General features: G+C 39.3%; 1 protein-coding gene across 12 annotated transcripts in view; it reads right to left on the bottom strand.

Annotated features, from left to right (window-relative positions):
• Nucleotides 1-25723, bottom strand: part of LOC108669458 (proton channel OtopLc) — a 121074-nt gene that overhangs the window by 5878 nt on the left and 89473 nt on the right. For 7 of the 12 annotated variants that reach the window (XM_047883442.1, XM_047883448.1, XM_047883410.1 and 4 more), the window contains 9 exons: nucleotides 7674-7788; nucleotides 6984-7088; nucleotides 6140-6199; nucleotides 4802-4970; nucleotides 4086-4246; nucleotides 3594-3756; nucleotides 2340-2450; nucleotides 1281-1455; nucleotides 141-170 (listed from right to left, as the gene is read on the bottom strand). In XM_047883442.1, coding sequence (XP_047739398.1) covers nucleotides 141-170; nucleotides 1281-1455; nucleotides 2340-2450; nucleotides 3594-3756; nucleotides 4086-4246; nucleotides 4802-4970; nucleotides 6140-6199; nucleotides 6984-7088; nucleotides 7674-7788 — 1089 coding nt within the window. The remainder of the gene's footprint in view (nucleotides 1-140; nucleotides 171-1280; nucleotides 1456-2339; nucleotides 2451-3593; nucleotides 3757-4085; nucleotides 4247-4801; nucleotides 4971-6139; nucleotides 6200-6983; nucleotides 7089-7673; nucleotides 7789-25723) is intronic. The other 5 variants (XM_047883416.1, XM_047883429.1, XM_047883421.1 and 2 more) reach the window with 5 other exon arrangements.

The following is a 25723-nucleotide window of genomic DNA, read 5'->3' as shown; positions in this document are numbered from 1 at the left end:
AAATAGCTAAAATTTAGTTGTAAAGAGCTAGAACGTTGACGTCCAGACTATATTATATTTGGGAACACGGTGGCGGGCAACGCGCTACGTGAGCCAGTGCCTGATCTACGTAGGAAATATTACGACACAGATAAACATACTCATCTGGGACTGCAGAGTAGCGCATGTACCTGAAATACCAAACGACACCTACATCACTCGTCTGTTTTTGCCGAAAGACAGAGCAAAGTATTATGTATTCTATAAAGGAAACAAAAACTTTTCTTCCGTTCATCTCGGAATTATCATGGTAGCCATCATAACAAAGACGTGCGGATTTTAAGAGGTTCTAGGTTACAGGATAGCTTATAAATAAATTTGTAAAAATACATTTATTTCGAGCTGTGAATGCAAGATAAAGACCATAAACGTACATAAGACAGATATGATACGACATGGAAGCAGCCGTATCCAATGAAGCTTCTAAAAAACCTGTGAGGTTTTCTGAACGGTAACACAAAACAGTTTACTGGAATCAATCGTTTAAATTCTGAGGTGCCGAGCGTGAAACTATCGATTCAACATCCATGACAAGACTTTGATAACCAATTTCGTTCAATTATTAAAGGCAAAAAACAAAGAAACATATTACGATTACCACAAATTAGATTCTTAACCTCATTTCCTTTACTTTACAGTGTGATTAACACACTTCCTTACTCAAGTCGTTGAGATCATACTAAGATCGTTCATCATGCAAATCAATACAAGACGAAACAAAAAAAAACAGCATTTCGTTTTACACGAACAAATGAAAATTTAAATAATAAGATTGGATTATGAGAAAGAGAAGGTAATGATGAAATCATACGATCGACGTTTCTGAGATGGTTTAAATCCGATAAAATAGTTAATGATAGCTAATAAAAAGCATAACGAATCCAACAATGTTTAAGTTAACGAATATAAAAAATACACTGCACACTGACAGACATACCTAACACAACCATCAACGACATTAGAGATGAATATAAACTAAATTCATTTACTGCGTTTTCAACTGATGCTCTGGTCATGCGTTAAATTTCGACAAAAAAAAAATAAATGAATCAACCCTAGAAACGTTCGTTCAAGTTTTATCATTCAAAACAGTTTCCAGAGGCATGCATAAGCACGTAAAAAGACACCAAAAAAGTCTCCAAGGACCAATAACTAATCAATCAGCATTATTCACTGGAAGCTTCTCATTCTCACTAACCTGCGATGAGAAAATCGAACAGAAACATTATAAGTTAACTTACTTGGGGCTACGTCCAATGTGCTTCCACATGATGAAGAGGACACAGGCTGCGATGAGGGAGTATTCGATGATGAAGGGGTAGAGGTAAGGAGCGGAATCTGAGACAATGCTGCCCATGATCTCGACGCGCCCGCAGCTTCGGTTCATGATGTCTTCTTGGGTGAGACGTCGGCTCGCTGCACAACCAAGTAACCGTGTGAGCTTGCATGTCAATGATTGTAAGTAGATGACATCAATACTGTGATATAAGTCTTGGCAAAACTTCCTAGTGAATTGATAAAAATGTTAAAGTTCAAAATCGCACATAAATTCAAGTGTACTAATCTATAATTTTACCATATCGAGATGTCTATTAATACTCACCGCAGCACGATTCATCAGAACGAGTGATTTCATCAAAAGTAAGAACCAGCATATAACTGCCCGGAGTGCGGCTCAGGCTCAACAGCCGAGGTAATAGCTTTTAGAATTAAAATCATAAGACGGAAAAAGCATACAAAACAAAAAATTCGCAGTTGCGTGCAATTTGATATAAGATGAAAAACTCACTTCAGGGCATGGGAGACCAAATAAGCGTTAAAAATTTAAATAAAAAATCTATTGTACCGCAGGCATGGTACCTAAAATAGCGATATACAAGAATCCCCACTAGAAGCACAAGAAAAAATTATTCAAACCAAACCGAAATGAACCGTAAAGCCCATTTAAGATTTAGCAGAACAGTGCAGTGTCTTACCTTACGAAGCACAGATGAAACAGCGGAGTGCAATTTTATCCACAGAGAAATAGAAGAAAATCTTGAGTGTTTTATTCCAAACTGAAGATTTACAAACCACTATAATTGAATGAAGAATTAAGTGTACTTAAATTATCCCGAAATTAATATTTGTACGCTATGAAACGCAAACTTCCTTGAAATTACAACCTAAGAAAAATAAATGAAAACAATGCCATAGCATGCGAATGATGACCAAGAACAGCATACAGTGTCAGTGTTGCTAATAATATTCTAATGGTCATGCGAAAACAAGAAGCGTCCACACGACACTTCAAAACCTACCAGCAACCATTGTATCATTAATCTCCTGCATTTCGATGAACTCGTCAAGGTTGTAGAGGTATCGGTTGGGGGCGAGTAGCCCGTTCCTCTCGAGGGCGCGTCGGATGCCCTCTATGGAGGCAGACAGAAAGTGGCCAGCGGAACGCGGAACAAACCAAGACGACGCGGACGTCAGAAGTGGCGCAACAGGGAGTTAGAGTCGTTGAGAAGACGGGAGAAGGTAATGGAGACGTGAATGTAAGTGATGGAGGAATATATGGAAGTGATGGAAAAAATAAATAAGCGATGGAAAAATACATGGAAGCGATGGGAGAATATTTGGATATGATGGAAGAATACACGGAAGCGATGGAATAATATATGGAGCAATGTATCAAATCCAGAAAAAATGTAAGTTACGAAAAAAAATCACGAGAAGAAGTTGACAGTGAAATTGAAAAAGTCCGTTTTAGAATGAAAAGCAAGGGAACAGTCATTAATAGTGATGAAAGAATATTCCAATATATAAGGGATGAAAAAGCAGGCGAAGAGGCGTTTTGATGTCACAGGTAGAATAGAAGACGAAAACGTACGTCATAATAGAGTAGGCACAATATTTAAGTATAGAATAAAATCAGTTTTGATAAAATGCATACAGTGAAACATTTTCTCCTCTTTTTGTAAAACAAGTCATCCACATGATTAGTTGAGCTAGTTTATTATTCGATTAGATATGGAGACATTTTTGTCTATGGAAGAATACTTTTGGCGTTTAAAAAATTCGTGAACAGTTCAGGTCTTGCGACAATTTAGAATAAAACTTACACTGCACGGAAAAGAAACAAGGAACTACAAAATGTCCGGAAATCGTGCACACCTCAGGTACCCCCACAAATTTATACAAGATACGCACACGAATTTTTATACTGAAATGTTCAAACACAAGCTGTTTCACACAATTCTAAACATCTCACATGTTGTCCCATACGATCAAGCTACTAACAACACAGTTCAGTTGAGAATTGTGGACAGTTTGTTTAGAGTAGAGTACCATATACTAATTACATCCATCTGATGCATTTAAGAAAAAGTGATTGCTGCCCAAAAACAAAACATAGCTAGAACAGGTCACGCGAAGTTTGAAGATTTAAAGATACATGGCGTTTTGATACATAAGAAAAGCAGAATATCATCGCACCCGCAGCGATTAGGTTATAATTTCTCTAAGCTGCAGTCACTGGATGTGAACCATCGATACTATGCAGGTCAACGTACCCATAATCATGTAGTCTTCGCCGCTGCTACCTTGAGACACTTTAAACTCGTTGATCTCCTTGAGACTCTCGCGCACCAGCGTTCTGATCCAGACACACACGTTCGTCGCTACCATGTGCATCAGGCCAAAGCGAGCGATCACCTTGAACTTGTGGATGTTCAGCTGTAAAATAGGCGAAAATAATAGAAAAGCGGTAACCTAGACATAAGAGCATAGCTAGCACCTAGATAATTTTTAGTCAGAATGAAGGATAAAGGGGGAAAATTATACTAACAGAGGAATATGAACTTTTCCTAATGCATGTCTTGAATAAAGCTGTGATAACAAAATTTTTAATTGGCATCCAGAATACAATTTGACAACATAAAATTCTATTTGATAGTTAGCGTTTAGTTAGAGGTGCACTCAGAAAAATCAGCGTGTGTAGTATATCGATCCGGCTGTTATGGGTAATATCAATCGCTTGTTTCAGAGAAATAAATGTTTCTTACTCGAGCGTTCATGAAGATGAAGTACATTTGCATGAATGTGAAGACGAGTTGAGCGATAGGGTTGACGCCTCTCAAGATCATGTGGCAGGGAGAGCTCAGAGGGATTTCCAGGAACACGCCGAACTCCAGGCCATTGTATATCATCGTGCCAAGACCAAAAGCTGCAAGAACAAAGAAATATCGTTAGTTGCAAGGTAAAATAAGTCTTATCGGAAATAGAGGATTAGACAACTCGTAAGAGAGTGAGGAAACTATCCGTTCGACAGAAAAATACGGTTAATATTGTTGTGAGTTAAGCAATAGCTAAAGTTCAACACATTAAACAAAATTAGAATGAGAATTAAGGTAAAAATTTGTTCCAGCTACATGAAGCAGAAATTTTTTACTCATAACTCTACATAAATACATTACATAATATAAATTCTAGATGCAAAAGGCAACAAATCCTAAGGGAACAACTGAAATCTAGAAGCGATTTTAAATCTGCCGTCCGTTGAAAAGATTTGACCAAAAGGCCAGTCTAGTCAAGAAAAGTACAAGAATCGGCGACAGGCCTATCTAGGACTATTCTTCAATGCCGAAGATACTATACGGTACTATACTAATTGATCAATTGAATAATTATAGAAAATAAAATATCACAGAAGGAAACAATTTGCAGTATGGGGTGGTGAATGAAACTAATAGCACAATTTCGTATGCGTCTAGGTACTAACCAATAGCCCCGATGCGCAGGAAAAACGATCCGTGGCTGTGTTCGTTGTCGGAAATTTTATGTTTGCGCGGTTTTGGTGGCGTCGCGGGGCCGGTGAGCTTCTCAGTGGTAGGGGACGTTTCATCACCTGGAGCCTCCTCGCCTTTACGCTTCTGGGAGGACGATGCACCCTGACAACGGTAAACACTGGCGAACTTTGGCAAGCTATTCAAATCTCAACATTGCCTTTTATCTTTTTATCATTGATAAACTTAGTTATGAACAGCATGTTGAACGTATAGAGAAAATTTAATAAAAAGACAGTCAACGGATAAATGGATGGATGAACCAATTAACGATGAATCCAAACAATACGAATCTGGAAGAACGAATAGGTAGTAAGTAGTCTTGAACTTGAAACACTGTAAAAGTTAATAGAAGCGATATAATGAAAGTAAATAAGTTACGATGCATAAGATCGCAGGTTGCATAAGAATGGAATAAAATTAGAATAGACAAATGAGACAATCGAAGATAATGAAAAGGACGCGTTGTGAGTGTGGGAAAAAATGAGAACCAAACCAAGATTAGATCAATAAATGAGAACCTTGTCACAAATACCATAAATTGGCATTGTAAAAAAAATCGAAAAATTTACGAGAATTACCCAAGATGAAGTGGTTTCCTGGTTCTGTAAAGTGATTAGACATTTTCAGAAAATTGACATTTTCTCTTGGCAGCACAAGATTAAATCTAAATTTTAGTGGCAGCATTTTGTTAAAGTAACACTTACACTTGTTGAAGGCTTGCAGGTTAGTTTCCATGAATACATTCAAATTGAATACATTTAAAATGAGAGTCAACAACACCTCACTTGAACTTGTTTATAAATACGGATCTATAATCAAAGCAGAACTCACGTATTAATGTAAGTAAACGCCAATGGAGCTCACATCGCTGAGTACGGACCGGAAGGAGCCAAAATACAATGTTTTCCAAATCGCAAAGCTATACACGATACTCATCTTACTGTGTTAATTTTACTTATGTAGCGGCCGCGCAATCACCCAGGAAAACTCTGTTCAAAATAGTTGTGAAAATGACAACTTGGAAAATATCCCTAAGCGAATCGACAAGCAGAAAGCAAAAAACAAACATGAACCAGCACTCGAAACTAATCACCGAAAAATGCCACCATTAATTAAACACGGAGTAGCAGTTGAGCGAAATGGTTAATGGAAGCAAAGCGTTAAAGTAGTCTTGACACTGGCAGGTTTATTTATTGCTGAATTTAACATCGCGGCCATGTTAAACAGAAGCAGCCCTTTATTAACACGGTGGGCAACTAATGAAGACTCACCTCCTCGTTTGAATAATACTCATCATAGTCGGGCACATTGTATTGGCCGGAGTGAGGGCCCTGCCGTGAATACAACTTTATTGTCATGTGCATTCGGACCAAATGAAAATATTCTGATTATTAGCCCAAGTGGAAACTAAAACCCTTGAACTAAAAACCAATTTAGATGCTGAAGCAGGCCAGATTTCAAGCGGTGAGATTCGATATAAATGATTAATACAATTTACTATTACTCATGGATACTGCTATCTGCAATTATTTTCACTGATATCAGATTCCAGTTCAAAACCTTCAGCGATGTTTGACGAAAAACGAATTTTTTTAGTGGTTCTACTCTTTACGGATGATTTGAACTTATTATTTACTGGGGGCAGCAAGGAAAACTCTGAGAACCTCCTAACACTGTTAAAGCAGTTAAGGATGAATAACAGGCACCAAAACGAAGGTGAAGAAAGCGAGTTATAATTGTCTACCAGCCAGAACTAAATTAAAATCTAAAACCACACAGAACATACCACGAAACATTGAAGTGAAAATATTGTTTATAAAATCGAATACAGATAGGCATGCAAATATTGCAAACTAATGCTCAAATAAATTAGTCATGGTACAATATGTTTTATTTGTACACTGCAGGAGTACAAAATCGACGAAGACAACAACAATAAGGTTCATGGGCCGGAGTGTGAACAGATTAACTAGTCACCTCATTGCAATCGCGTAATGCTTCACTGGCAGTCGTGAGAATGATATGAATGACTCATAATATGATAATTAAACTGAAACAAAATTAAACAGAACTTAACAAAATTGATCCAATAATTAATTCTACCAGTAACACCACCTGAGAATTTTTAGGTTTTGGAGGTCCTCCAGAGCCGGTGAGAAGGTAGCAGAACACGTACAACAGGAACAGAATGCTGCCTCCATACAGGTACGTGAAAAACGCCTGCAATCGGTTGAATTGCATGATTAATATAGCAAGGCATTGCTGCCCAAATTATGTAGTTGATATTATGTGTTCGAATGATGTGTAACAAGCACTCAAGTTGCTGCTAATTATTAAAAATCTACCAAACCTGCCTATTTCCAGGATCAAAAGTTAAGGTTATACCTAATCCGAGTTCTGTCCTATAAGGGTATAACCCACGGAATTTGAAGAATATTCCATTAAAAACCCTAAAAAAATTATTCAAGTATGAAATAAGTGATTTTAATAACTTATTTCCGATCAGGGAAGAGTAAATCAAACTTGCTCTATACCATTCTGCCAACGGCGTAGTTACGAACATTAGGCAAGTCTTTCGCGTTGACCACCTGACCAACAGGCGTACAGTTACGTTACGTAGGTTGCCGCGCAAATATTTTGATAATACCACCTCTAGAGTTACGTCTTCATAGCAACACTTACGCCACACATAAGTCGATTTTGCGTACTTACCAAGTTTTGATAATACAGCCCCAGTGCAGTAGAACAAAATAGCGCACTGTTCACAGCAACGAAGTTAAGTGCGGAATCTGTAAGGCAACTCACCTCGTAGTAGTAAAGAGGAACATTGTGAGTGAGAACTTCAGAGAGCAAGAAGCCCAGGCACACGACGATCAGCAGAGTCGCGTACAGCATCGACAACGTGATGAACGACGACGTCCTGATGAAAACCGGGCATTTAGTTACATTGAATATTTCTTAGTGAAATAGTGGGCAAAAACTTTGCAAATAGCGACATGAAACCGATGACACGAATGTTGTCTTTGATTTGAAACGCTTCACTTGTGTAACGTTACTCCAGAAAAAAAATCCTTACGTCCGATCGGAAACAACGTAGATATTTCAAAACTTCAGAAGATTAAAACATTGTGTAATGAGGATTTGCTTTGTTGAGCGAAACGTAGATTCTTGCCGCAATCTGCATTAAAACGATCGAGTGCGCACGTTTGAACTGCTTCGCACCGCAGTGCACACCGAGAAGTAGGGGGCTCAAGTTATCAGATTAATGACTGTTTGTTTCATTAATCACGACTTTGAAAGCCTTCATTAACGATGATTCAAGTGGCATCAAACGAGCCGCTGTATTCGGTAACAAGCCATAACGCGTGAGCTACAACAAGCTATCAATACAAAGCATTATATGCACGAATACAGTGCAAAGCAACGTGTTCAATTTGATCAATTTATTAATACAAAGATAGTCTTGGTATAGAAAAAAAAACAGATTTTTGAAGTTAGAGTTTACTTTCTGGTTTATATTATAAAGAGCAACAGAGTAATACGAAAAATCACGCACGAGGCAACGAAAAAAGGCTCTCTAAGCCTATGCCAGGATAAAGGCTGCCAAACGTGCGAAGTGAGTGGCCTTTCCGAGAGAAGAGTAAGAAGTGGGGAAGCTGAGAGCGCCGCTACCAATCAATATACACACACAAGGCGAGCTGTAGTCAAGGAAACGCTCGCGCCACAAGCTCGACGCTGTAAAGGCGCGACCAATTGCAACACCAGCTCAGGCTGTTGCTATGCTCCAGTGACGTGCCCCATATCGCACCAAACAAACTTCATACTGACAAGGCAAAGTTTACCACATTCTAGACTAAATATTCTCACTAGGTGAGCTGTGAGATCACATTGAGGTAAAAAATAAGGATATCAATGAACGAGACTAGATACAACGCAAGGGTTTTTGTAAAGTAATAACACAATAAATTGCGTGTAGCACGAATTAAGTCAATCGTAAATCTTCAAAGAAAACTAGAGCTAATTTTTCCTTGGATATGAAAAAATTCTTACATTATTACTCAAATCCGAATTGATAAAAAAGTAAGTTTAAAATTTTCTACACGCATTACAATAGAGAAGTCACACATAACAGTACACTGGTGATTATTTTTCAGTTAAATGAACGAAATACTGTATATGCTCAGTGCAATAATACGATGAATATAGAAGCTGCGAGGACACTCCTTTCAGACTTACTTAGGAGTCGTAGGATAAGGCGGAATTGGCGCAATGCATCCGCACTGTGGATCATACGGGACAGTTGGGCCATCGCAGGTTTGTATCCGCCCACTTAGACCACTTACGCTTCTTTCGAGGCGATCTTCGAGGGCCTCTTTTTCTTTGAGGGCTTCGGCCCGGGCATCAACTTTGTCGGAGACACAACTCACGTGAGAGCCCGACTGCCGGTACTGCTGCTGCTGTTGTTCCATGGTGAGAGCTTGTCCAGATACAGGGTCTAGAGTTAGAGTGGCGGATGAGTGGATTGTTCCCGCGGGTGGAGATTGATCCTGAGACTGAGAGGTCGTAATAGGTCCTTGGAATTGTGGAGAAAAATGCTGCTGTTGATAATAACTGCTCTTTTGTTGCTGTTGCATCGATCCTTCAACAGTTGCTACACCCACTGTTTGCTCGGCCATGTTCCGGCTGAGCCACACCAACAAAAGGCTTTACGCAGCCTCGACCCTAGCGTAATACTAGCAATAGAGAATTTATTTTCGTTGTTCTGATTGATAGACTTTTATGTTTACATAAATTACTTCAACTAATATTGCATTGAGCACGCATCGTCACAGTTTGGGCAGCATAAAGGATAATTTTCAAATTGATAAGGAGCACCGTTAATACGGCTCCACACCAAGGCGAATGGTGTGGGCCACCGCAAGGCTATCTTCTGAGAAGCGTCCGGACACTGTGTGGTCCGAAATTCCTCCAATATCACTACTATCACAGAATCATTTCCATTGATAAACAAAATGCTTTACATTCTCATGGAATGTTTCGAAAATTGGTTCATACTGGAATGCTGGAATATAATGTGTATTGATTAATCATTGGTTAAAGGAACAAACTAACTCTCAAATTTCTCGAAATTATGTAATTAAAAATAAAATAAGCAGACAACATGCTGATTATTCACATCGGATGCACCATAAAATAAATATCATCCGAAACTCAGAAACACTCAAAAAGCGAAAAGAAATTTCGCACGTCTCTTATTTTGAAAACTCAGCAATTTGAGCTTAGGATAAGCAGCAATGCAGGGCCCAAATTGACCGCGTGGACCATAGCACGGAGAGAAGGCAAGGTCAAGCCGTGTTATTTCGGGACAAAGCGATTTAATGAGTTAAAATTTTTGTAAAGAAATTAAATAGCTTGTCTTAGTACCAATAAAATTCATGTACATAAGAAAAGACAATGTATAAGTCAGATGGAGTTATCAGAGTTAAATTTTATATATTGGGGAGAAAAAAATCGATAAAACTTCAAGCGATCCAATTGAAATTATTTATTTCTGAGAAATAGAACTTCGAGTTATCCTTCATGCAGTTCCTTTGAAATTAGAAAAAATTCGAAACTGCAAGCAAATAATTGCTACCTTCGAAGGAGCGAGTAAATAATTATTCACTACAGTAGTTATAGCGCAGGAAGTTAACCAAGGAAGCAAATTATTAAAGATGATCGCAAAGCAGCAGTCTTAGCCGAAAATAATAAGAAGCAAAAACTGAGAATAACAGAGACAAAAAGTCTGCTGGCTTAATTCATTGAACGACATCAAATGGCAAACCTAAAAATAACAACAAAGAATAAAATTCAACGTGTTTATTATAAAAAGCTATGCACAATAGCAAGAGCCATCGGACTGTAAAATATGAGTCTCCTTAGGCATGATACGACGTCACAGGCTTGAGCAGACGACGAGGGTCAATCGTCCATGAGTGGACCTTTTTTCCGTATCCTGCAAAGGTCTCATTTTCCTCCGTTCGTCGGGCAAAAAAAACGAGAGCCTAATTAGAGTAATGGACGTAAGGATTCCAGGCCCACAAACGAGAGCTTGGCTACTAACGCAGATAAACTGTGGCCTGTCCCACAGGCCGACACGAAGCTTCCGGCTCAAGGGTAAAAATAGAGTCGAGCTTCTGCTGCTCGCTTGTGTTCCCGGGCCAAAGCGGCTGCTTGTGCGGGAACTGATGCAGCTAAATGGTGCCACACACACCAACATGATCCCTCTTTTGCGGCCCTTTTGTTTACTTAGTCAGAGCGGCAACAATAACGAACAAGACAGTGAATATTGCAGACATGAATTTGATGGGTTTCTAATGTAAAGTAATTAGAATTAAAAAGTGAAATATCTCGGTATCAAAACATCACATTTATCTTTTGTCCCTGCCGAAGAACTAGAACAATGATCCTGGCAAATTCTCGTTGTCTGGAATGCACACTCCGAATAAGGAAACCTATTGAAAATGATTTTCAAACAACAATGAACAAAAAACTATAATACTCGATGGTGCACTTTGATTGAGATACGGTGATGCATTTTTATTGAGTAATCAAACGAGGAATACGTTTCTAAACATATTAAGCCTCCGTCTGCACGCATTTTAAATCGAAATATACATAGGAGCGACTGTTCAGACATGGTTGAAACTGATTCGCCCCAGACCCGAATAAAGTCACTACCTGAGCACGGAACATGCCGTGAAACTGAGTGGCTACCATTTATGATGCCAGCAAGCATGCGTACGCATAGATATTGGTTGACATTTGAAGCTAAGATCGAATCATAATGAGCACCCAGCACAAGAGGCGTTCTGTTGCAGCGCTATCGTGGTCGGCTGATGCGTGGTCAAGCTCCAAGCAGCTGAAGACCTCGACTAGGGTACAGGAACAAGCCTCAACCAAGTCAAATATAAACTAAAATAATACGAAAAACTCTTAAGTCCAACTGCAAGATATTTATCTAGAATAAATTGGTGAACTCATACTGTACATTTGCATTAAAAATCGCTTACATTTACATTTTTCATGGAAGGTAATTATAAATAATGGCCCTTAAAAGGAAAACCGCCTTTTGTTCGAGGAAGGTAAAATAAGGCGAAAATAATAAAGTGTAGGCAAAACTGCAGAAAAGAGCATCCAGTAAATAATTTTGAATAAATAATGAAAGTTTAGCAACTGTGGTGGCGATGCCAGCATAAGTTGAGCGCGCATTTCACTGGCGGTGACGGAAGTCCCGGCAGCTCGCGAGCATCTGTATACATCCCAGATAAAAACAGCGACTTGTAGTCACGAGGGAACGACGGGCCAGACGTGCTACATACGCACTGGTAGTCAGGGACGGTACACATACAAAGTAATCTGAGAGAAACTTCGTACTTAAACGTGGAAATATAACAAAAAATAGTTTACCACGATAAAAATAACTGTTTTCTACATGTAAACATTTCTCTGCATCTCTGATCTCTAAATGATTTAGAACAGCTAATCAGGCTATAGACAGTCAGATAAGTTGACTAAAAAATTAACGCCGATCATGCTGAACGCGTTGGAAATATTTGAAAATGTTCTTTTCACGTTTCGGCGCAGGAGCATCCACGCCAGAGTCGCACGAAGATGCCATTCATCAGACTTTCAGTGCTGCGCGCCTGAAGCGCGGCAGTTTTCTCCGATTCATTGCTGCGTGCTGAAGAGCACATCTCACAAACACCTCTTTATCATACACAGCCACAACTGGGAAGCGTCTTCCCTTGCTTCCTTCTCAAGCTGTTGTCGCCACCAATTTTGTTCCATCTTCCTGATGTCACGCAATTCTGATTAATTGCTCAGACGAGATAAAAATATATCTAGTGAGAGGTCACTTGATATATTTTCTGCATATATAATTGTGAGAATGTAGCTGCGCGGATAACGGTAATTCATGGCATGATTCGACGATACATGTAAGCTAAAGACGAGAAGCTAGGCATGTCGACAAGAACCTGGAGCAACACTTCGACACCAAACGAGTCGTGCAAGCAGCAAGTCGAGCTCTTCGACTCGATCCACTCATTGATGCAATAATTTTTACTGTTCAAGACTAAATGGGATGTCCAAGCATGGGTTATCGTGGTTTGGGTGACCGCCAAGCCCAATTGAGGGCCATTGGCGGCCTACAATCATCCATTCGCTAACAACTACTATTTCGTCAGAATAAATAAACATTATACGTCGCAGGTTCTCAATAGCATTATTTTCATGAGGCGGATGCGCGGTCTTCGCTACCTCGAGTTGTTTTTCAATCTACCTCACTAAAAAATGAGTTGAACTAACTAGCTCTCCACAACGTTACTTTATATAATTAAAATAAGACTGCCAAATTGAATAAGACAGTGTCGTAATTAGGATGGTCAGTAAAATGATGTCGATCATAATCAGAACTTAGGTACATCTACTGAACAGCGAAATGAAGCCCGTGCTCTTCATCAACCAACATCCAAACGTTATGATTTTCGTTTTTTCTGCAGTGATAGAGCTGTATCCCTTGATCACTCGTCGTTGCTGTGTGCTCGCCACGATAAAAAAAATCCGCCCAAACAAACGAAGTCCCATAATAATCAAACACTAAGCGCCTATGGCTGAAGTTTGAGGAGAAATAATAGAGCGAAATGCTGACAACACGGATCAGTTCACGTTCATTCCGACAAGACCTTCCATGTTCCTATGCAGCGGCACGTACAACCTGTAAGATGTAGAATTGTGGAGTACATGAGGAGTACAATTGTGCCACTAGAATTGGATTATTTATTTTTCAATCAGGAATTTGAAAATTAAAATGTCATAATGTTTAAATCCGTTTTCAACGTAACGTTACGTTAAATTGCCAACAATTTAAAAGCACAACACACGTGCGAAGAAATGCAAAATCTTCAGAATGCAGTGACTTCTGCGTTGCTCTTGTAACTGAGCGTCAGTCGATCAATGCGGAGGGGCAATAATTCATGGTATGGTTATTGATCGCAAGCGCATGCGTTGACACCTTCGTTGCGTAGCCAGGTTACGGACGTAACTATGCACTCGTCGTTCACGTACAACCTCTGGCATGCGGCGAGGTTAATGACATACAGCTTCAAACAATGACACGGACAAAGAACTGTAACAGGGAACTTGGTGCACAACCAATGTATGTTCAGTTAAATAATAACATGAAACTTTTTCGCCAAAGTCAATCCGCATCAGCTGCCAAAAACGTTTCGTAACCTAAACACGCAGGTAATGAGATTTTCCCATACCCATACCCACGTAAAAATACCCAAACTGTTTAGGTCCCGAGTTATTTTAAGGAAAATAAACATTTCTTTAAAATAGTCCACTAGCTCTGCATGTCAATAGACTACACTCGATGCATCTCCAAATATTTCGACAGCTTGAAAATACAAAGACAACAGGGGAAATGCAAAGACAGCCCTGACGCATAAACATGCACGTTCGATCCTATGCAGTAGGTCTGCGTTCAGGTAATTCCACGCACCGCCACCATTAATCATGACGATATGAATTTATAGAAACAACAATCAATATGACATTTATTATGATATAGATCAGTTTTTAGGCAGGACGAAGTGTGTATGACCCATGCAGGCTCGCAGGGAAACTAAACATACTTTGAAGCGAGCATTTTACAAACATCTCGCACATATTCACGCACAAAAAACCATACATATTCCGTGTTGCTGAAACTAAGTCAAAATCGCAGTCGAAAAAGATGATCAAGATTTGCTTCTACAAATAGTTCAATAAGGTAAACCATAAGTTGTGCAGTATCAGCGACACTTCATCAGCGTCGCATTTTCAAAGAAAGAAATGATTAAGCCTAAACCAAAGAAGAACTGCCATTAGAGGAGGAAAAGCGACATGACAGATCCAGGGTCCGTTCAGGCGAGTTCAGGTGTCGGTGTCTTAGCGTTCAGGACACTGGAGAAGCACTCTCTTGTTTGGTGCAAACAATAGAAAGTAGAAGTGGTCCTCCAGTAGCCGATTGAGAGGCGATCACGACTCGATGGCTCGGATCAGAAACCTTAGCTACGGGGGCCATCGGACCTCCGTTTCAGCGCGAGTTCAAGAGCCTACGAACAATGTGGCACGAGTGTTGAATAAGCGGTAAACTCTACAGAGATTTAACGGTAGGTACACTGATGTTTAAAGAATGATTAATTGAAGATTCCTAAAAGTTACAGGAAGAACCAAAATGAAATACCACAATATAAAAGTACCTGCAATTTGATAGCTTGTAATTCGACTATTAGCAATCGCTAAAAACAGAGGTAGACCTTTAATGTTCATGCAAATGGCAAGCAGCAGATTTCATGCGATCAGGCGAAGATATGTAGGACTATGATTAGCTGTGTGTGTACATAAAAACGCAAAATAAATATAGCTATTGAAAGGAACCATACGAGTCTCACGGAACTAATGAAATCTCGAGAATTATTTCATTTCCAGGAAGTCGGGAGTAAATGATGAAGCTAAATAAAATGTATAAAAAAAATTTTTAAAGACCACGTTTTTCATGTGGACTCAAAAGTAGAAAATAATTTTACGGCAGCTACTGATCTCTGTTTGCTTTCATTCTCTTGGTCTTTTGTATTTCAGTTGAAATATTTTACAACATCTAAAACGAAAAACGTGGGGCGCATCTTCATTTAGGCATGCCTTAATTTCAATTTTGAATTCAACCACTATTTCGAATTTTTCTATCACTATTCGTTACTCCTAGTCTCCATATACCTTTGATTTGATAGTGAGCTGTTTAATGGTGAACTATTTAGATACTTAATGCATTTTCTTTTCAAATGTCTTAATATGCCTCTTAAATTGATTAGATATAGTCCGCGCGTTCATTTAAAATTCTCAAAATTTGATTCTTTTAAAATTTTCACATACCCTGACCTGCGTTATTCACGATTCATATCTTTACTTGCTTGAATTACTTATACACATTTCAAACTACCTATATTGGATGAAACATGATAAATCAATATACCAACAGTAAATAACAAAATTTGCTCAAATCAGATATATCAGCAATACACTTATCAAATGTTCAATGAACCATCATATTCATCATATCAAGTAATCACCAAACAATTAAATACATATGCGCCCCACGTTTTTTGTTTTAGATGTTGTAAAATATTTTAACTGAAATACAAAAGACCAAAAGAATGAAAGCAAACAGAGATCAGTAGCTGCCGTAAAATTATTTTCTACTTTTGAGTCCACATGAAAAACGTGGTCTTTAAAAATTTTTTTTATACATTTTATTTTCTACTTTTTAGTTTTTTAAAGTATTATATTTTCTCCTTTTTAGTCCGTTGCTACACATGAAAAACGTTGTTGCGAGCCAATTTACTTGACTTGACGTACGTATCGATGATACGAAGCGTATCATCGATATACGCAGTCTAAACACGAATATCCTCTCGAGGATGACGTGCATTTAAAGGTTCCCAAACCCCTGCTTGTGAGTTCCTTTAGAGTTTATAACTACTGCACAAAGGTCAACCATCCTACATAATATTCATTTTATTTCAGTTGGCCACGCAAATGCACGAAAGAAAATTCTTTTCGAAGTTCTGTAGAAAATTGTATTCGAGGGGATACATTGTTGTTCCCGTATTTATCTGGGTGCGTGGCTGTAATAAAGAAAGGTTCGGTAATAAATACGCCTGGAAACGTGCAACAAATTATTGATTATTGTATTGTTATCGGGAGATGAGCTTCCCTAAAAGTTTCAGAGTGCTAGCTAGCGGGAAAGTTGGTGAAATGTCGATTGCAAGATTTGATCATCACAGACAGACAGACACGAAAGCGAGCTAAGAAAAACGTGGTAAAATAGCAAAATTAATGCGCCTGCGAAGTTCGAGTTTGTGAGTAGCTTACGTAGACATGGTTCGACTGAAAAACGTTGGACCAATAATTGTTTAGACACAATTAGAAATAAATCCAAGTCTCTGAAACGGCAACGCTCAAAATAATTCCGTCTGGATGTCTGTCAAATCATTGTCGCCATATCAGGAACCAAAAGGATTTGACAACAGCTTACATTGTCGAACGTAATACGTGTAACGTTTTTCTTCCGAACTTTCCACGTTCTTTTTTTTTGAGAGTCCAGAAATGTTTTGTCAGGCACTATAAAGTACATTAATTCTCATCGATAACCGCAGTTATGGACCACATAAGAAACGCTATCCGCCAACTCCCCACATCAAAGCTACAAATGGACAACTGCACCGGCAATAACAATAGAGGGAGTTCCGAACAGCCTCGAGCTTGGGCGGCGGTGGTAGACTTCATGGCCTTTCATGAACACAACAAAGCCGCGGAATCGCTTGACCAGTAAATACACACACACTCGTCTCTTGCCTTCTAACACGACCAGAAATGTGATACCATGGCGACATGTGAGATCAATTCAATAAATAACTCAACGAAAGAATGCGCTCAAAAAGGGTGGGTAAAGAGGATGCTTTATATGTATATCCACGAAGCGATACCTGTGTTTAGCTTTAGAGTGAAGTAAAAACCCTTTATGAAAGCTTCATACTTGCATACTATTTAATTAAAACTCACGATCCCAAACAGAGGGTACCTAGCTAGATGTGGAATTTTTACCTAGCACGATTCACCGAGTGAAATATTTGCATAAGAAAGGATCATGACTAGGAAAAACAAACAAGTAGTTGCCGCAGAGCCTATTGGTGAAAGTTAAATATATTAATGGAGCCTAAGAGCAATTTTTTCACAGCAATGAAACGAATTCAGCAATATCAGGTTGAAGCAACGAAGTCAAGTAAGAAAAACCAGTTAATACTGGAAGGCTTTAGTATATATTATAATAAATAACATAGAAATGGCTGCAAAGAGAATGTCTCGTGCACATAAACACTGAGTGACATCAGAGGAATGCTGCCGACGTAACTCCGAGAGATCAGTGCGCCAGCAGGGGAGGAAACCTCGCTCAGGCGCAGGCAAAGTCGATGTCAAATCCTAACTCTCCTAACAAAAATTATAAATAGTATAAACAATAATTACCATGCAAGCTAGATCTTGAATGCTTGGTTTAACAATTGGGCCACGTACGAATAATTTGATTGTATTTCTGAATATCTAATTCCAGCATCGGTGCTGATTTCAATATAAATAACCTACACGGAAATTTTCAATAAGTACTTGCTTTAACCAATAAATAAAAAATATACATAATCATTACTAGGCTCTGAAGCGCACACTTCTCGCAATTAAAAATAAATAGTACGCCATACATTAAAATAGTACGACAAATACACGGAATTTCTGCTCAACAATCCGCGATTTCAGTGCAGTCACCTAAAACAATATTTTTTAGCTCCTAAACAACTTGCCAACCAAAATAAAGCGGAGAACACGAGGTAAAGTTAGCATCGAAATTTCTAGTCGAAAGTGAAATGTCTCAAAAGAGAGTTGATGGTTTGGAGAGAGGGAGGTGCCGACGCCGTGGCTTTGTTAGCGGCTCCGGGGGTGTCGCCGCTACCGGGACGCCGAGATTACACGACGGCGTCGCTGAATCAATCGCCAGCACCAGCGTCCACTTCCGCTTTCTTATTGGGGCTTATGTGATATGAAATTAACAGCAATAAAACATAATAGGCATCGTGTGATGGGAAAAAATCGCGTAATAGCGTTGATATTTGCCAAGTCCACGTTTCTACCCTTTATCAAAAGTCCATCCCAAAAACGCTAGTTTGCATCGCTAAAGGTTGACTTGAATTTCATCCCAAGGATAGTTCAAGTTCACGTCAGAAACAGTAGGCTTGAATAATAATAGCACTTTTTTTTCTTATAAACCACGGTAATTTCCGAGCTTGGTTTGTAGAGAAAGATCACTACTGCGCAGCAGTTGGGCAGTGCGCGTCTCACGTGTTCACTCCACAAGCTGTGCTCCTCAACTGCCGTCCAAGAGAGGGTAGCAGGCTCACCCTCGTGCTCCTCACCCTCAATTGCACCCCAAAACGCACATCGACTCCCTCCATAGGGTCACCCTACACTAATGCCTCCAACCCCCTTCTTTTCGTCTTTTACCCTCATCCGCAACCCCCTTCTTCTCGTCTTTTACCCTCATCCGCAATGCTAAACACGAGCTGCCAACTATCAAGTCTTAACACGTCAACAAAGAGACAGCCTTAGACAGGTGAGCTGTACGAAAGAATCTCTGGGTGTTCGGACTTTATACCGCGACAAATTTTTCTCGTCAGGAAATACAAAGTTTGAGCATATATTTCATGACGGGGCCAATGCTCAAAACACGTACACAGAATATTGGTCTTAGTAAGGTTAGGTGGCTTATGCTGTTGTAACTTATACATCCATGCGATTTAAACATCATTCCATCATCATCATTCACACTTCGAATCCAGTTCAATGACTGTCATTTGAACTACCATGTACAAAAATGAAGATGTGTACATTTGAAGGGGGAAGGGAATAAAGTTCCAATAATTACGCACAGGGTTAGAGCAAAGAAAGTTTCAAGATTAAGGGAAAGCATTAGTTCATTTTTAGCTGGCAAAGAGCAGCAAATAAAATCGTATTCAATAAAACGGAACAGCTAGGGAGACAAAGGCTAGTAAGTTCCGTTAAATTGCAAGAAACTTTGTGAGCCGAAGATTCGTGGAACAGAAATTGCTGTGAACTCGAAGGCAACGGAAGAATGATCTCGCAGAATAAACAACACCGCCACCATATTTAACATTTGGAAAAAATTCAAGTTATTATAAAAGTCACCAAAGTGAAGAACGAACGCCGAAAGAAAGATTAAACGCCCACAAAAAGTACAACACGCAGAAATTTGCAGAACTTTCCTCCTCACACGCTGAAACTACTTTGTACACAGAACATACATTTTATTTTCCATCTCACTCTGCCACATTAGCTTAGATAAATAAATTATTTGGCATCAGGGGAATATGAGACACCAAATTCGAATTAAAGTGAGTGGTCAATTGGTCATGCAAAACCCAACATTATATAGCTTGAGTAATTTTTAACGGTAAAATTTAAACGTGAAGGTCAAACAGAAATCTTACGATCACTTCTTTTCTTCGGAAAGACGAATAACGTTTAATCTGAAGTGGATCCGGAACCAATAAAGAAAAGGAAAAGCTCCCCACAGAGCGCTTGTCTGCTTGCGCTACATACGAGACAGGCTCTAGAGAAAGAGCCCTACCGTGAAGCAGCACGATGTTTGACCGCAATAGCCCGGTAGCTTGACAATATACGAGATCATGGACGGAAAGCACCGTTATTATGCAACATCGAGCCTCGGTTGAATGCTGATAAAAACAAAACCTTGAAATTTATACACATCCAGGGCAACAGTCCCACAATATTTAAATCAACGATGAGATTAAATGTAGTATTTTAACGCTAATTTCAAGTAACGAGTTGTGTTATTTACCATTTGAAGTAGTCAACGAGCAATGCAATGGATATGGACGTATAATAGGACATTTTCAAGGAAAAAATATCAACGATTCAACTAATAAAACCAACTAAAATTATTGACAATGCATTAATCAATTTTAATTTAGAATATTACTCGCCTCTTCATCGGGCTTCACAAAAAATCTTTTAATAAGATTTAATACATCAAATAATTTGGTGGCGATTCTTCTATTTTAGATTGAGTCAGTCGGAACAGGATGCAATTAATGTCTAAACTCCCGTTTTGTAAGAGTCTAGTAATTCTTAACATACGCGGCGATTTTGAGAGAAGCTAAAAATTCCTATTTGCTCAAACTAGTACAATTTTTAGGCCGGAATCCATGGACAAAAGGGCCAATGGGAACTACTTAAAAGATAAATGAAAATGCAAAAATTTGATAAAAAATTAAGTGAAAAGAATAAAATGACGACAAAGTTTTATTCATATTCTACGTCGTGCAAGGCCTGAAAGAACTCAAGTAAAAGTTATCGGGAAAGAAAAAGACGACACAATAGAGCATCAATAAGATTGTCCCAAGTTGACGGAGAAGAGCAATTAAGTCGCGCTATAAGTCTGTTGGTAACGGCGTAACTGCCAGCATCCCTTTTCCGTGATCGTGAGAGCGTTATTGAGAATCCCTTACATCGAACGTCAAACGGATAGTCGAACTCAAGTCGTTCCTCAAATGGTTATGCTATGGTTCAGACACGTAAAATATGAACAAGAACGTTTCCACACTGGAAATCATAAAACAGAAAAAGCTGGCTTAATAATGGAGAAACATTCACTTTGTACTCTATTTATGCGGCATCAAGGATAAAACTAGGCGTACGGATAAACTATACACCTCGAGGGGAAGATAAATAACGAAGAGTGAAGCGAGGCCAGGGTCTCAACACCAACTAAATGGAGTAGAATATGTAAAAATCGTCAGGCAGTTATGGCTTCTGCACTCGCAATGTGCAAAAGAAATATCAACTCAAAAGTATGGAGGGTGGCGTAAGAGACGTTATAGAGGGTGGAGGCTTGGGCTCCTCTCTTCATAGCAACACTACGGCTTTACGGACGCCGCTGCCAGCTCTGCGTAGCTCTCCTCACCAGCACCATTCATGGCGAAGCAAGCCACGATCACTACTTCTCGGCCATGAAAACAGTAAGACAATTCTGTGGAAATATATGCTGAACTCACTTGCGTCTGAAGCGTGAAAATATTTAATATCAAAATTCTGAACAATTGAAATGAACTAAATCCACAGAGTATTGCGGGTTTACGCAACGAAAGGGTTGCCAGGATATTTTCACTCCCATTGGGTTTTATCGGTCGTTAATTTGAAGCTGCATAGATTAGTTTGACAAAACTTCCTATGGTAATAATTAAGTCTATAGAAGCGTTAGAGTAAGAGCATGATTTTTATTTATAGAATAAGCGCAAAGGAACAAGGTGTAAAATAATGAATTTGCAAGTAAATTCACTGCTTGCATGTTATTACAATTCATAACCAGGGAAGAAGTCGCGACGAATCATTGACCGAGTATGCATCGGATTGCATTGACCCAACGTCAAGCTTTAAGCCACAAGTTACCATCACCACATTAAGAACCCGTCTTGTTTTCAAAGCTTAATACGTTGCACACAATCAGACAGGAGCGAAGAGCGTTGTCTGCACTGGCGAACATAAGCTGAAAGCCATAATCTATTCGCTGGCACGATAAAATAATCCTCTTAATGTCTTGGCTGCGGCGTTTAGTTTGGCGAGGCGACGAAGCCACCAAATGCTCCCGCTCGCCCAGGATTTATTTCATGCAATTCAAGTGTTAGTCGTCGACGATCTCTTTTCTGGACCTCGTCTGTGTTAATTGCTGGACCTAAATGACGGCAGTAACCGTACTTCGAGTTTCACGACCTTAATTAGTTAGTGAAGGAAAGAAGACGATGTTGAGAACGGTGAAAAATAGACGCATATGGATGTAATTCTCACATGGTCGTATCTGCATGGCTACTTGCAAACGGCAGTGATAGAATGTGAGTTGCACATTGGCAAGGAAGAACCTCATAAAATCAAAGTTAAACGAACTATTACCGAGCCAGTCGACGCTACAAAGCAGGTGCTCTATTGACGAACATGCAGCCACATCCTCCTTAGGGCCGCATTAAGAGTGGCGGCTGGTATACACGGTGTCATAGTGAGGGCTGAAAACACATTAGCCATGATACTCGTCCGCACAGAGAGGCTTCAGGAAATATGAGCGGGATCACGTTGCATTTATGAGAAGAGAAAGCCAACACAATAGAGCATCAATAACATTGTCCCAAGTTGACAGAAAAGAACAGAGCAAGCAAGTCGTACTATAAGTCTGTTGGTAACGGCATAACTGCCAGCATCCCATTTCCGTGATCGTGGCAGCGTCATTGAGAATCCCTTCACTAAGTTTACTATACGAAACAGAGACACGACGCAGAGTAGGTATTAAGAAACAAGAAGTGTAAAAATAATATCAATGGCGCAATGGGGCGGGTTGTAAATCAAGTAAATTCCTAACGAAGAAAAATGTAAAGATTTGTTGAATTTATTAACCAATCTTAAAGATATGTTGAATTTTTAGTTTATTTAGACTGAATACTAAATTGAATACGAGCACGAGCATGATAAATTCACTCAATGGGGCTAGAATCAGTTCTATAATGAGGAAATTATTGTAGAAATAAATATTTGTGCAATTAATATTAATATAACATACTTCTGTCTATTTAATTAGAAATGATCTCAAAATCAAGTAAGAGTTATTATGAAACGAATCTACAACACGTGACATAAGGAACACCGAACCCAAAAGTGAATGGACCTCATATTTTAGACATTTTCCATCCAAGACCAGAATCCAGTCTGCGATAAAAATTTTAGGGCAGGGAAAAATCGCTCGATTATGCAAATGACGATTGCAAGCTTCTCGTGCCGTGCATTAAATTGACGAATAAAGACAAATGGCCGCACGAGAAATGATTTCGCCATCAACCAGGGTAAACGCGGCTTTAGAAAATTTACGTCGGACGATAAATTGAGTCAGTATCGCGCAAGGACTAAAAAGCCACTAAAAATACAGTAATACAAGTTTAAAACGCTTCATTTTAACAATAAATATCTTAACTATTGGTCTGTGCCATAATGAGCGGCATAATACTTATTGTCGCCAATTTGATTCATATCTAAAGGCATATTAACCAATTAGCGCCCGAAGACAAAGTATTAATTAATTAATTAATACGATTAGACGCCCGACACTGGCCAACATCCGGTATAATTACAAGATAAAGAAGAGCGGGGGTAATTAAATTCGGAGAGAAAATCCGTAGACTAACTTCCCCTAATAAAATGAATCTTTAAATTTGTGTCACTATTTATAATATCTATATTCCACTTCTGACTTCGATCACGACTCATCTGTAGGTACTGAATAATTCACGTATAAAACGAAAAACCACATTTTATGAAGCTGACGATAACGGATAAAAACGGAAGTAAACATAGAAAAGTCACATTAATATAAGAAAGAAAGATGATGTCATCGCTGACTAGGAACTCTCGTTATCAATCGACATAGGAGATAATTGCTCGGCAGCAACGATACCTTGGGAGTCTGATGCAAGAAATGTTACATGAAGACGCCGGTTACTTCCCTGGCACCTCATCGTCGGAGACATTTCATCTTTTACTGTAATTTATCCTAACCTACCCTACATGTACTTATGTTTGCGAAATGCACTTGGAATGATGGCATTTTATGGTGAATTACTTTAATGAGGAAATGTCACAATGATGAAGACACATCAGAGTGATTTGTTGCAGCAGCAGCATCACACGAACTAGTACAACACCAAGAGCTGACGTCGTACTGTAGCGCTAGTGATGCATAACATTTGCAACGGCATATATTGTAACGTTGTTACAGGGAGTGCCGAGGCTCGGAGAGCGGTCGCTTTTAAAGCTACACTGGTGATGGCTGTAGCGGCTGCTGGAATAAAACCTGGAGCTCGCATAGAGGCGGCGCACAAGAGCACCGTGGCTACACTGGGAAGCTGGTGCTGACGTAACATCAACGGCACAGACAAATGATTCGTAAACGAATTAGGCAGGGAGCGCAGTCCAGTACATGAAATCATTATACAGTCGATGGTTTTTATGTGAAAATTTTAAAAGAAGGCTTTGCATCATAACCTGGCGGAGCTTCTGTGACTTAAATAAACGAGTTGTTTCGTGGCAGCATTAGAAATTACCATCTGTAATTATCACAATTACAATTATTACAATCGTCAAACACAGGAGCATTGGCTGAAAATTTTCAGAATGAGTGGAGAAAGTCATGATACTCGAACGTTACTACTATATGAACCTAAATAAGGGCCGTTAGGTGTTATACAAATAAAAACTAACTCAGAATTTAGCAATCTCAACCCCAAAGACGAAGAGGAAATAAAAGCAATCATAAAAGGGAAATAACTTGGATTAAATAAAAGGACACAGCGAGCCGGCAAAGTGCATAATTTAAGTAGGCGTCCTTGAAGGGCACTGACCGTGGCAATTGGAGACGTTCGCACCCAACGCGAGGGCGATAAACTTCAGACCTCTCGGATGCAGCGCTGCTGTGGTGCCTTCTAGTTTGGCTTTAGTAAATTTACTAATTTATTTTCAGTAGCCATGCGTTGTCACAGCCATTTTAAAAAGTGAAAATGTTTTCGACCTTTGAAAAGGTTGAAACCGCGAGCGCTGCTACTTGCAGGGAGGATGTTTATCAAATCGAAGGTTTTCAACCTTTGAAAAGGTTGAAACCGCGAACGCTGCTAATTGCAGGGAGGATCTTTATCAAATCGAAGGTTTTCAGCCTTTGAAAAGGATGAAAACGCGAGCGGTGCTACTTGCAGGAAGGATGTTCATAAAATCGAAGGTTTAAAGTTCAGAGAATATGCGAGGCGAGGAGTTCGGCTTTGAAAAGCTATAGCGCCTAAACGGTTCGCGTTGTGCCGCAGCGAACAAATATTCTTAAGAAATCCAGTCACGTCTACATGTTTTACTCAACAAATTCAACGAAAAATGGATTAATTTTACCCAAAAGCGACAGTATTTGTAGCATCAGGACTATAAAATAGATACGAAAAACCATTGAAAAAGGATATAAGAACCAGAAAGCATTTGATTGGAGGTAACAGTGATAGCTAAGCACAGGGTAGGAGCACGAGCCGTCCGATGCAATCACCACCAACAGGTTGCGACGGGATTACGTGAAGCGCATATCCCCGAAGGGACAGCCATGGCACTAAAGC

The sequence above is a fragment of the Hyalella azteca genome, unplaced genomic scaffold (genome assembly GCF_000764305.2).
Source record: "Hyalella azteca isolate HAZT.00-mixed unplaced genomic scaffold, Hazt_2.0.2 contig1645, whole genome shotgun sequence".
In the NCBI taxonomy this organism is placed as follows: Eukaryota; Metazoa; Arthropoda; class Malacostraca; order Amphipoda; family Hyalellidae; genus Hyalella; species Hyalella azteca.
This window is presented reverse-complemented; position numbering and strand designations above follow the sequence as displayed.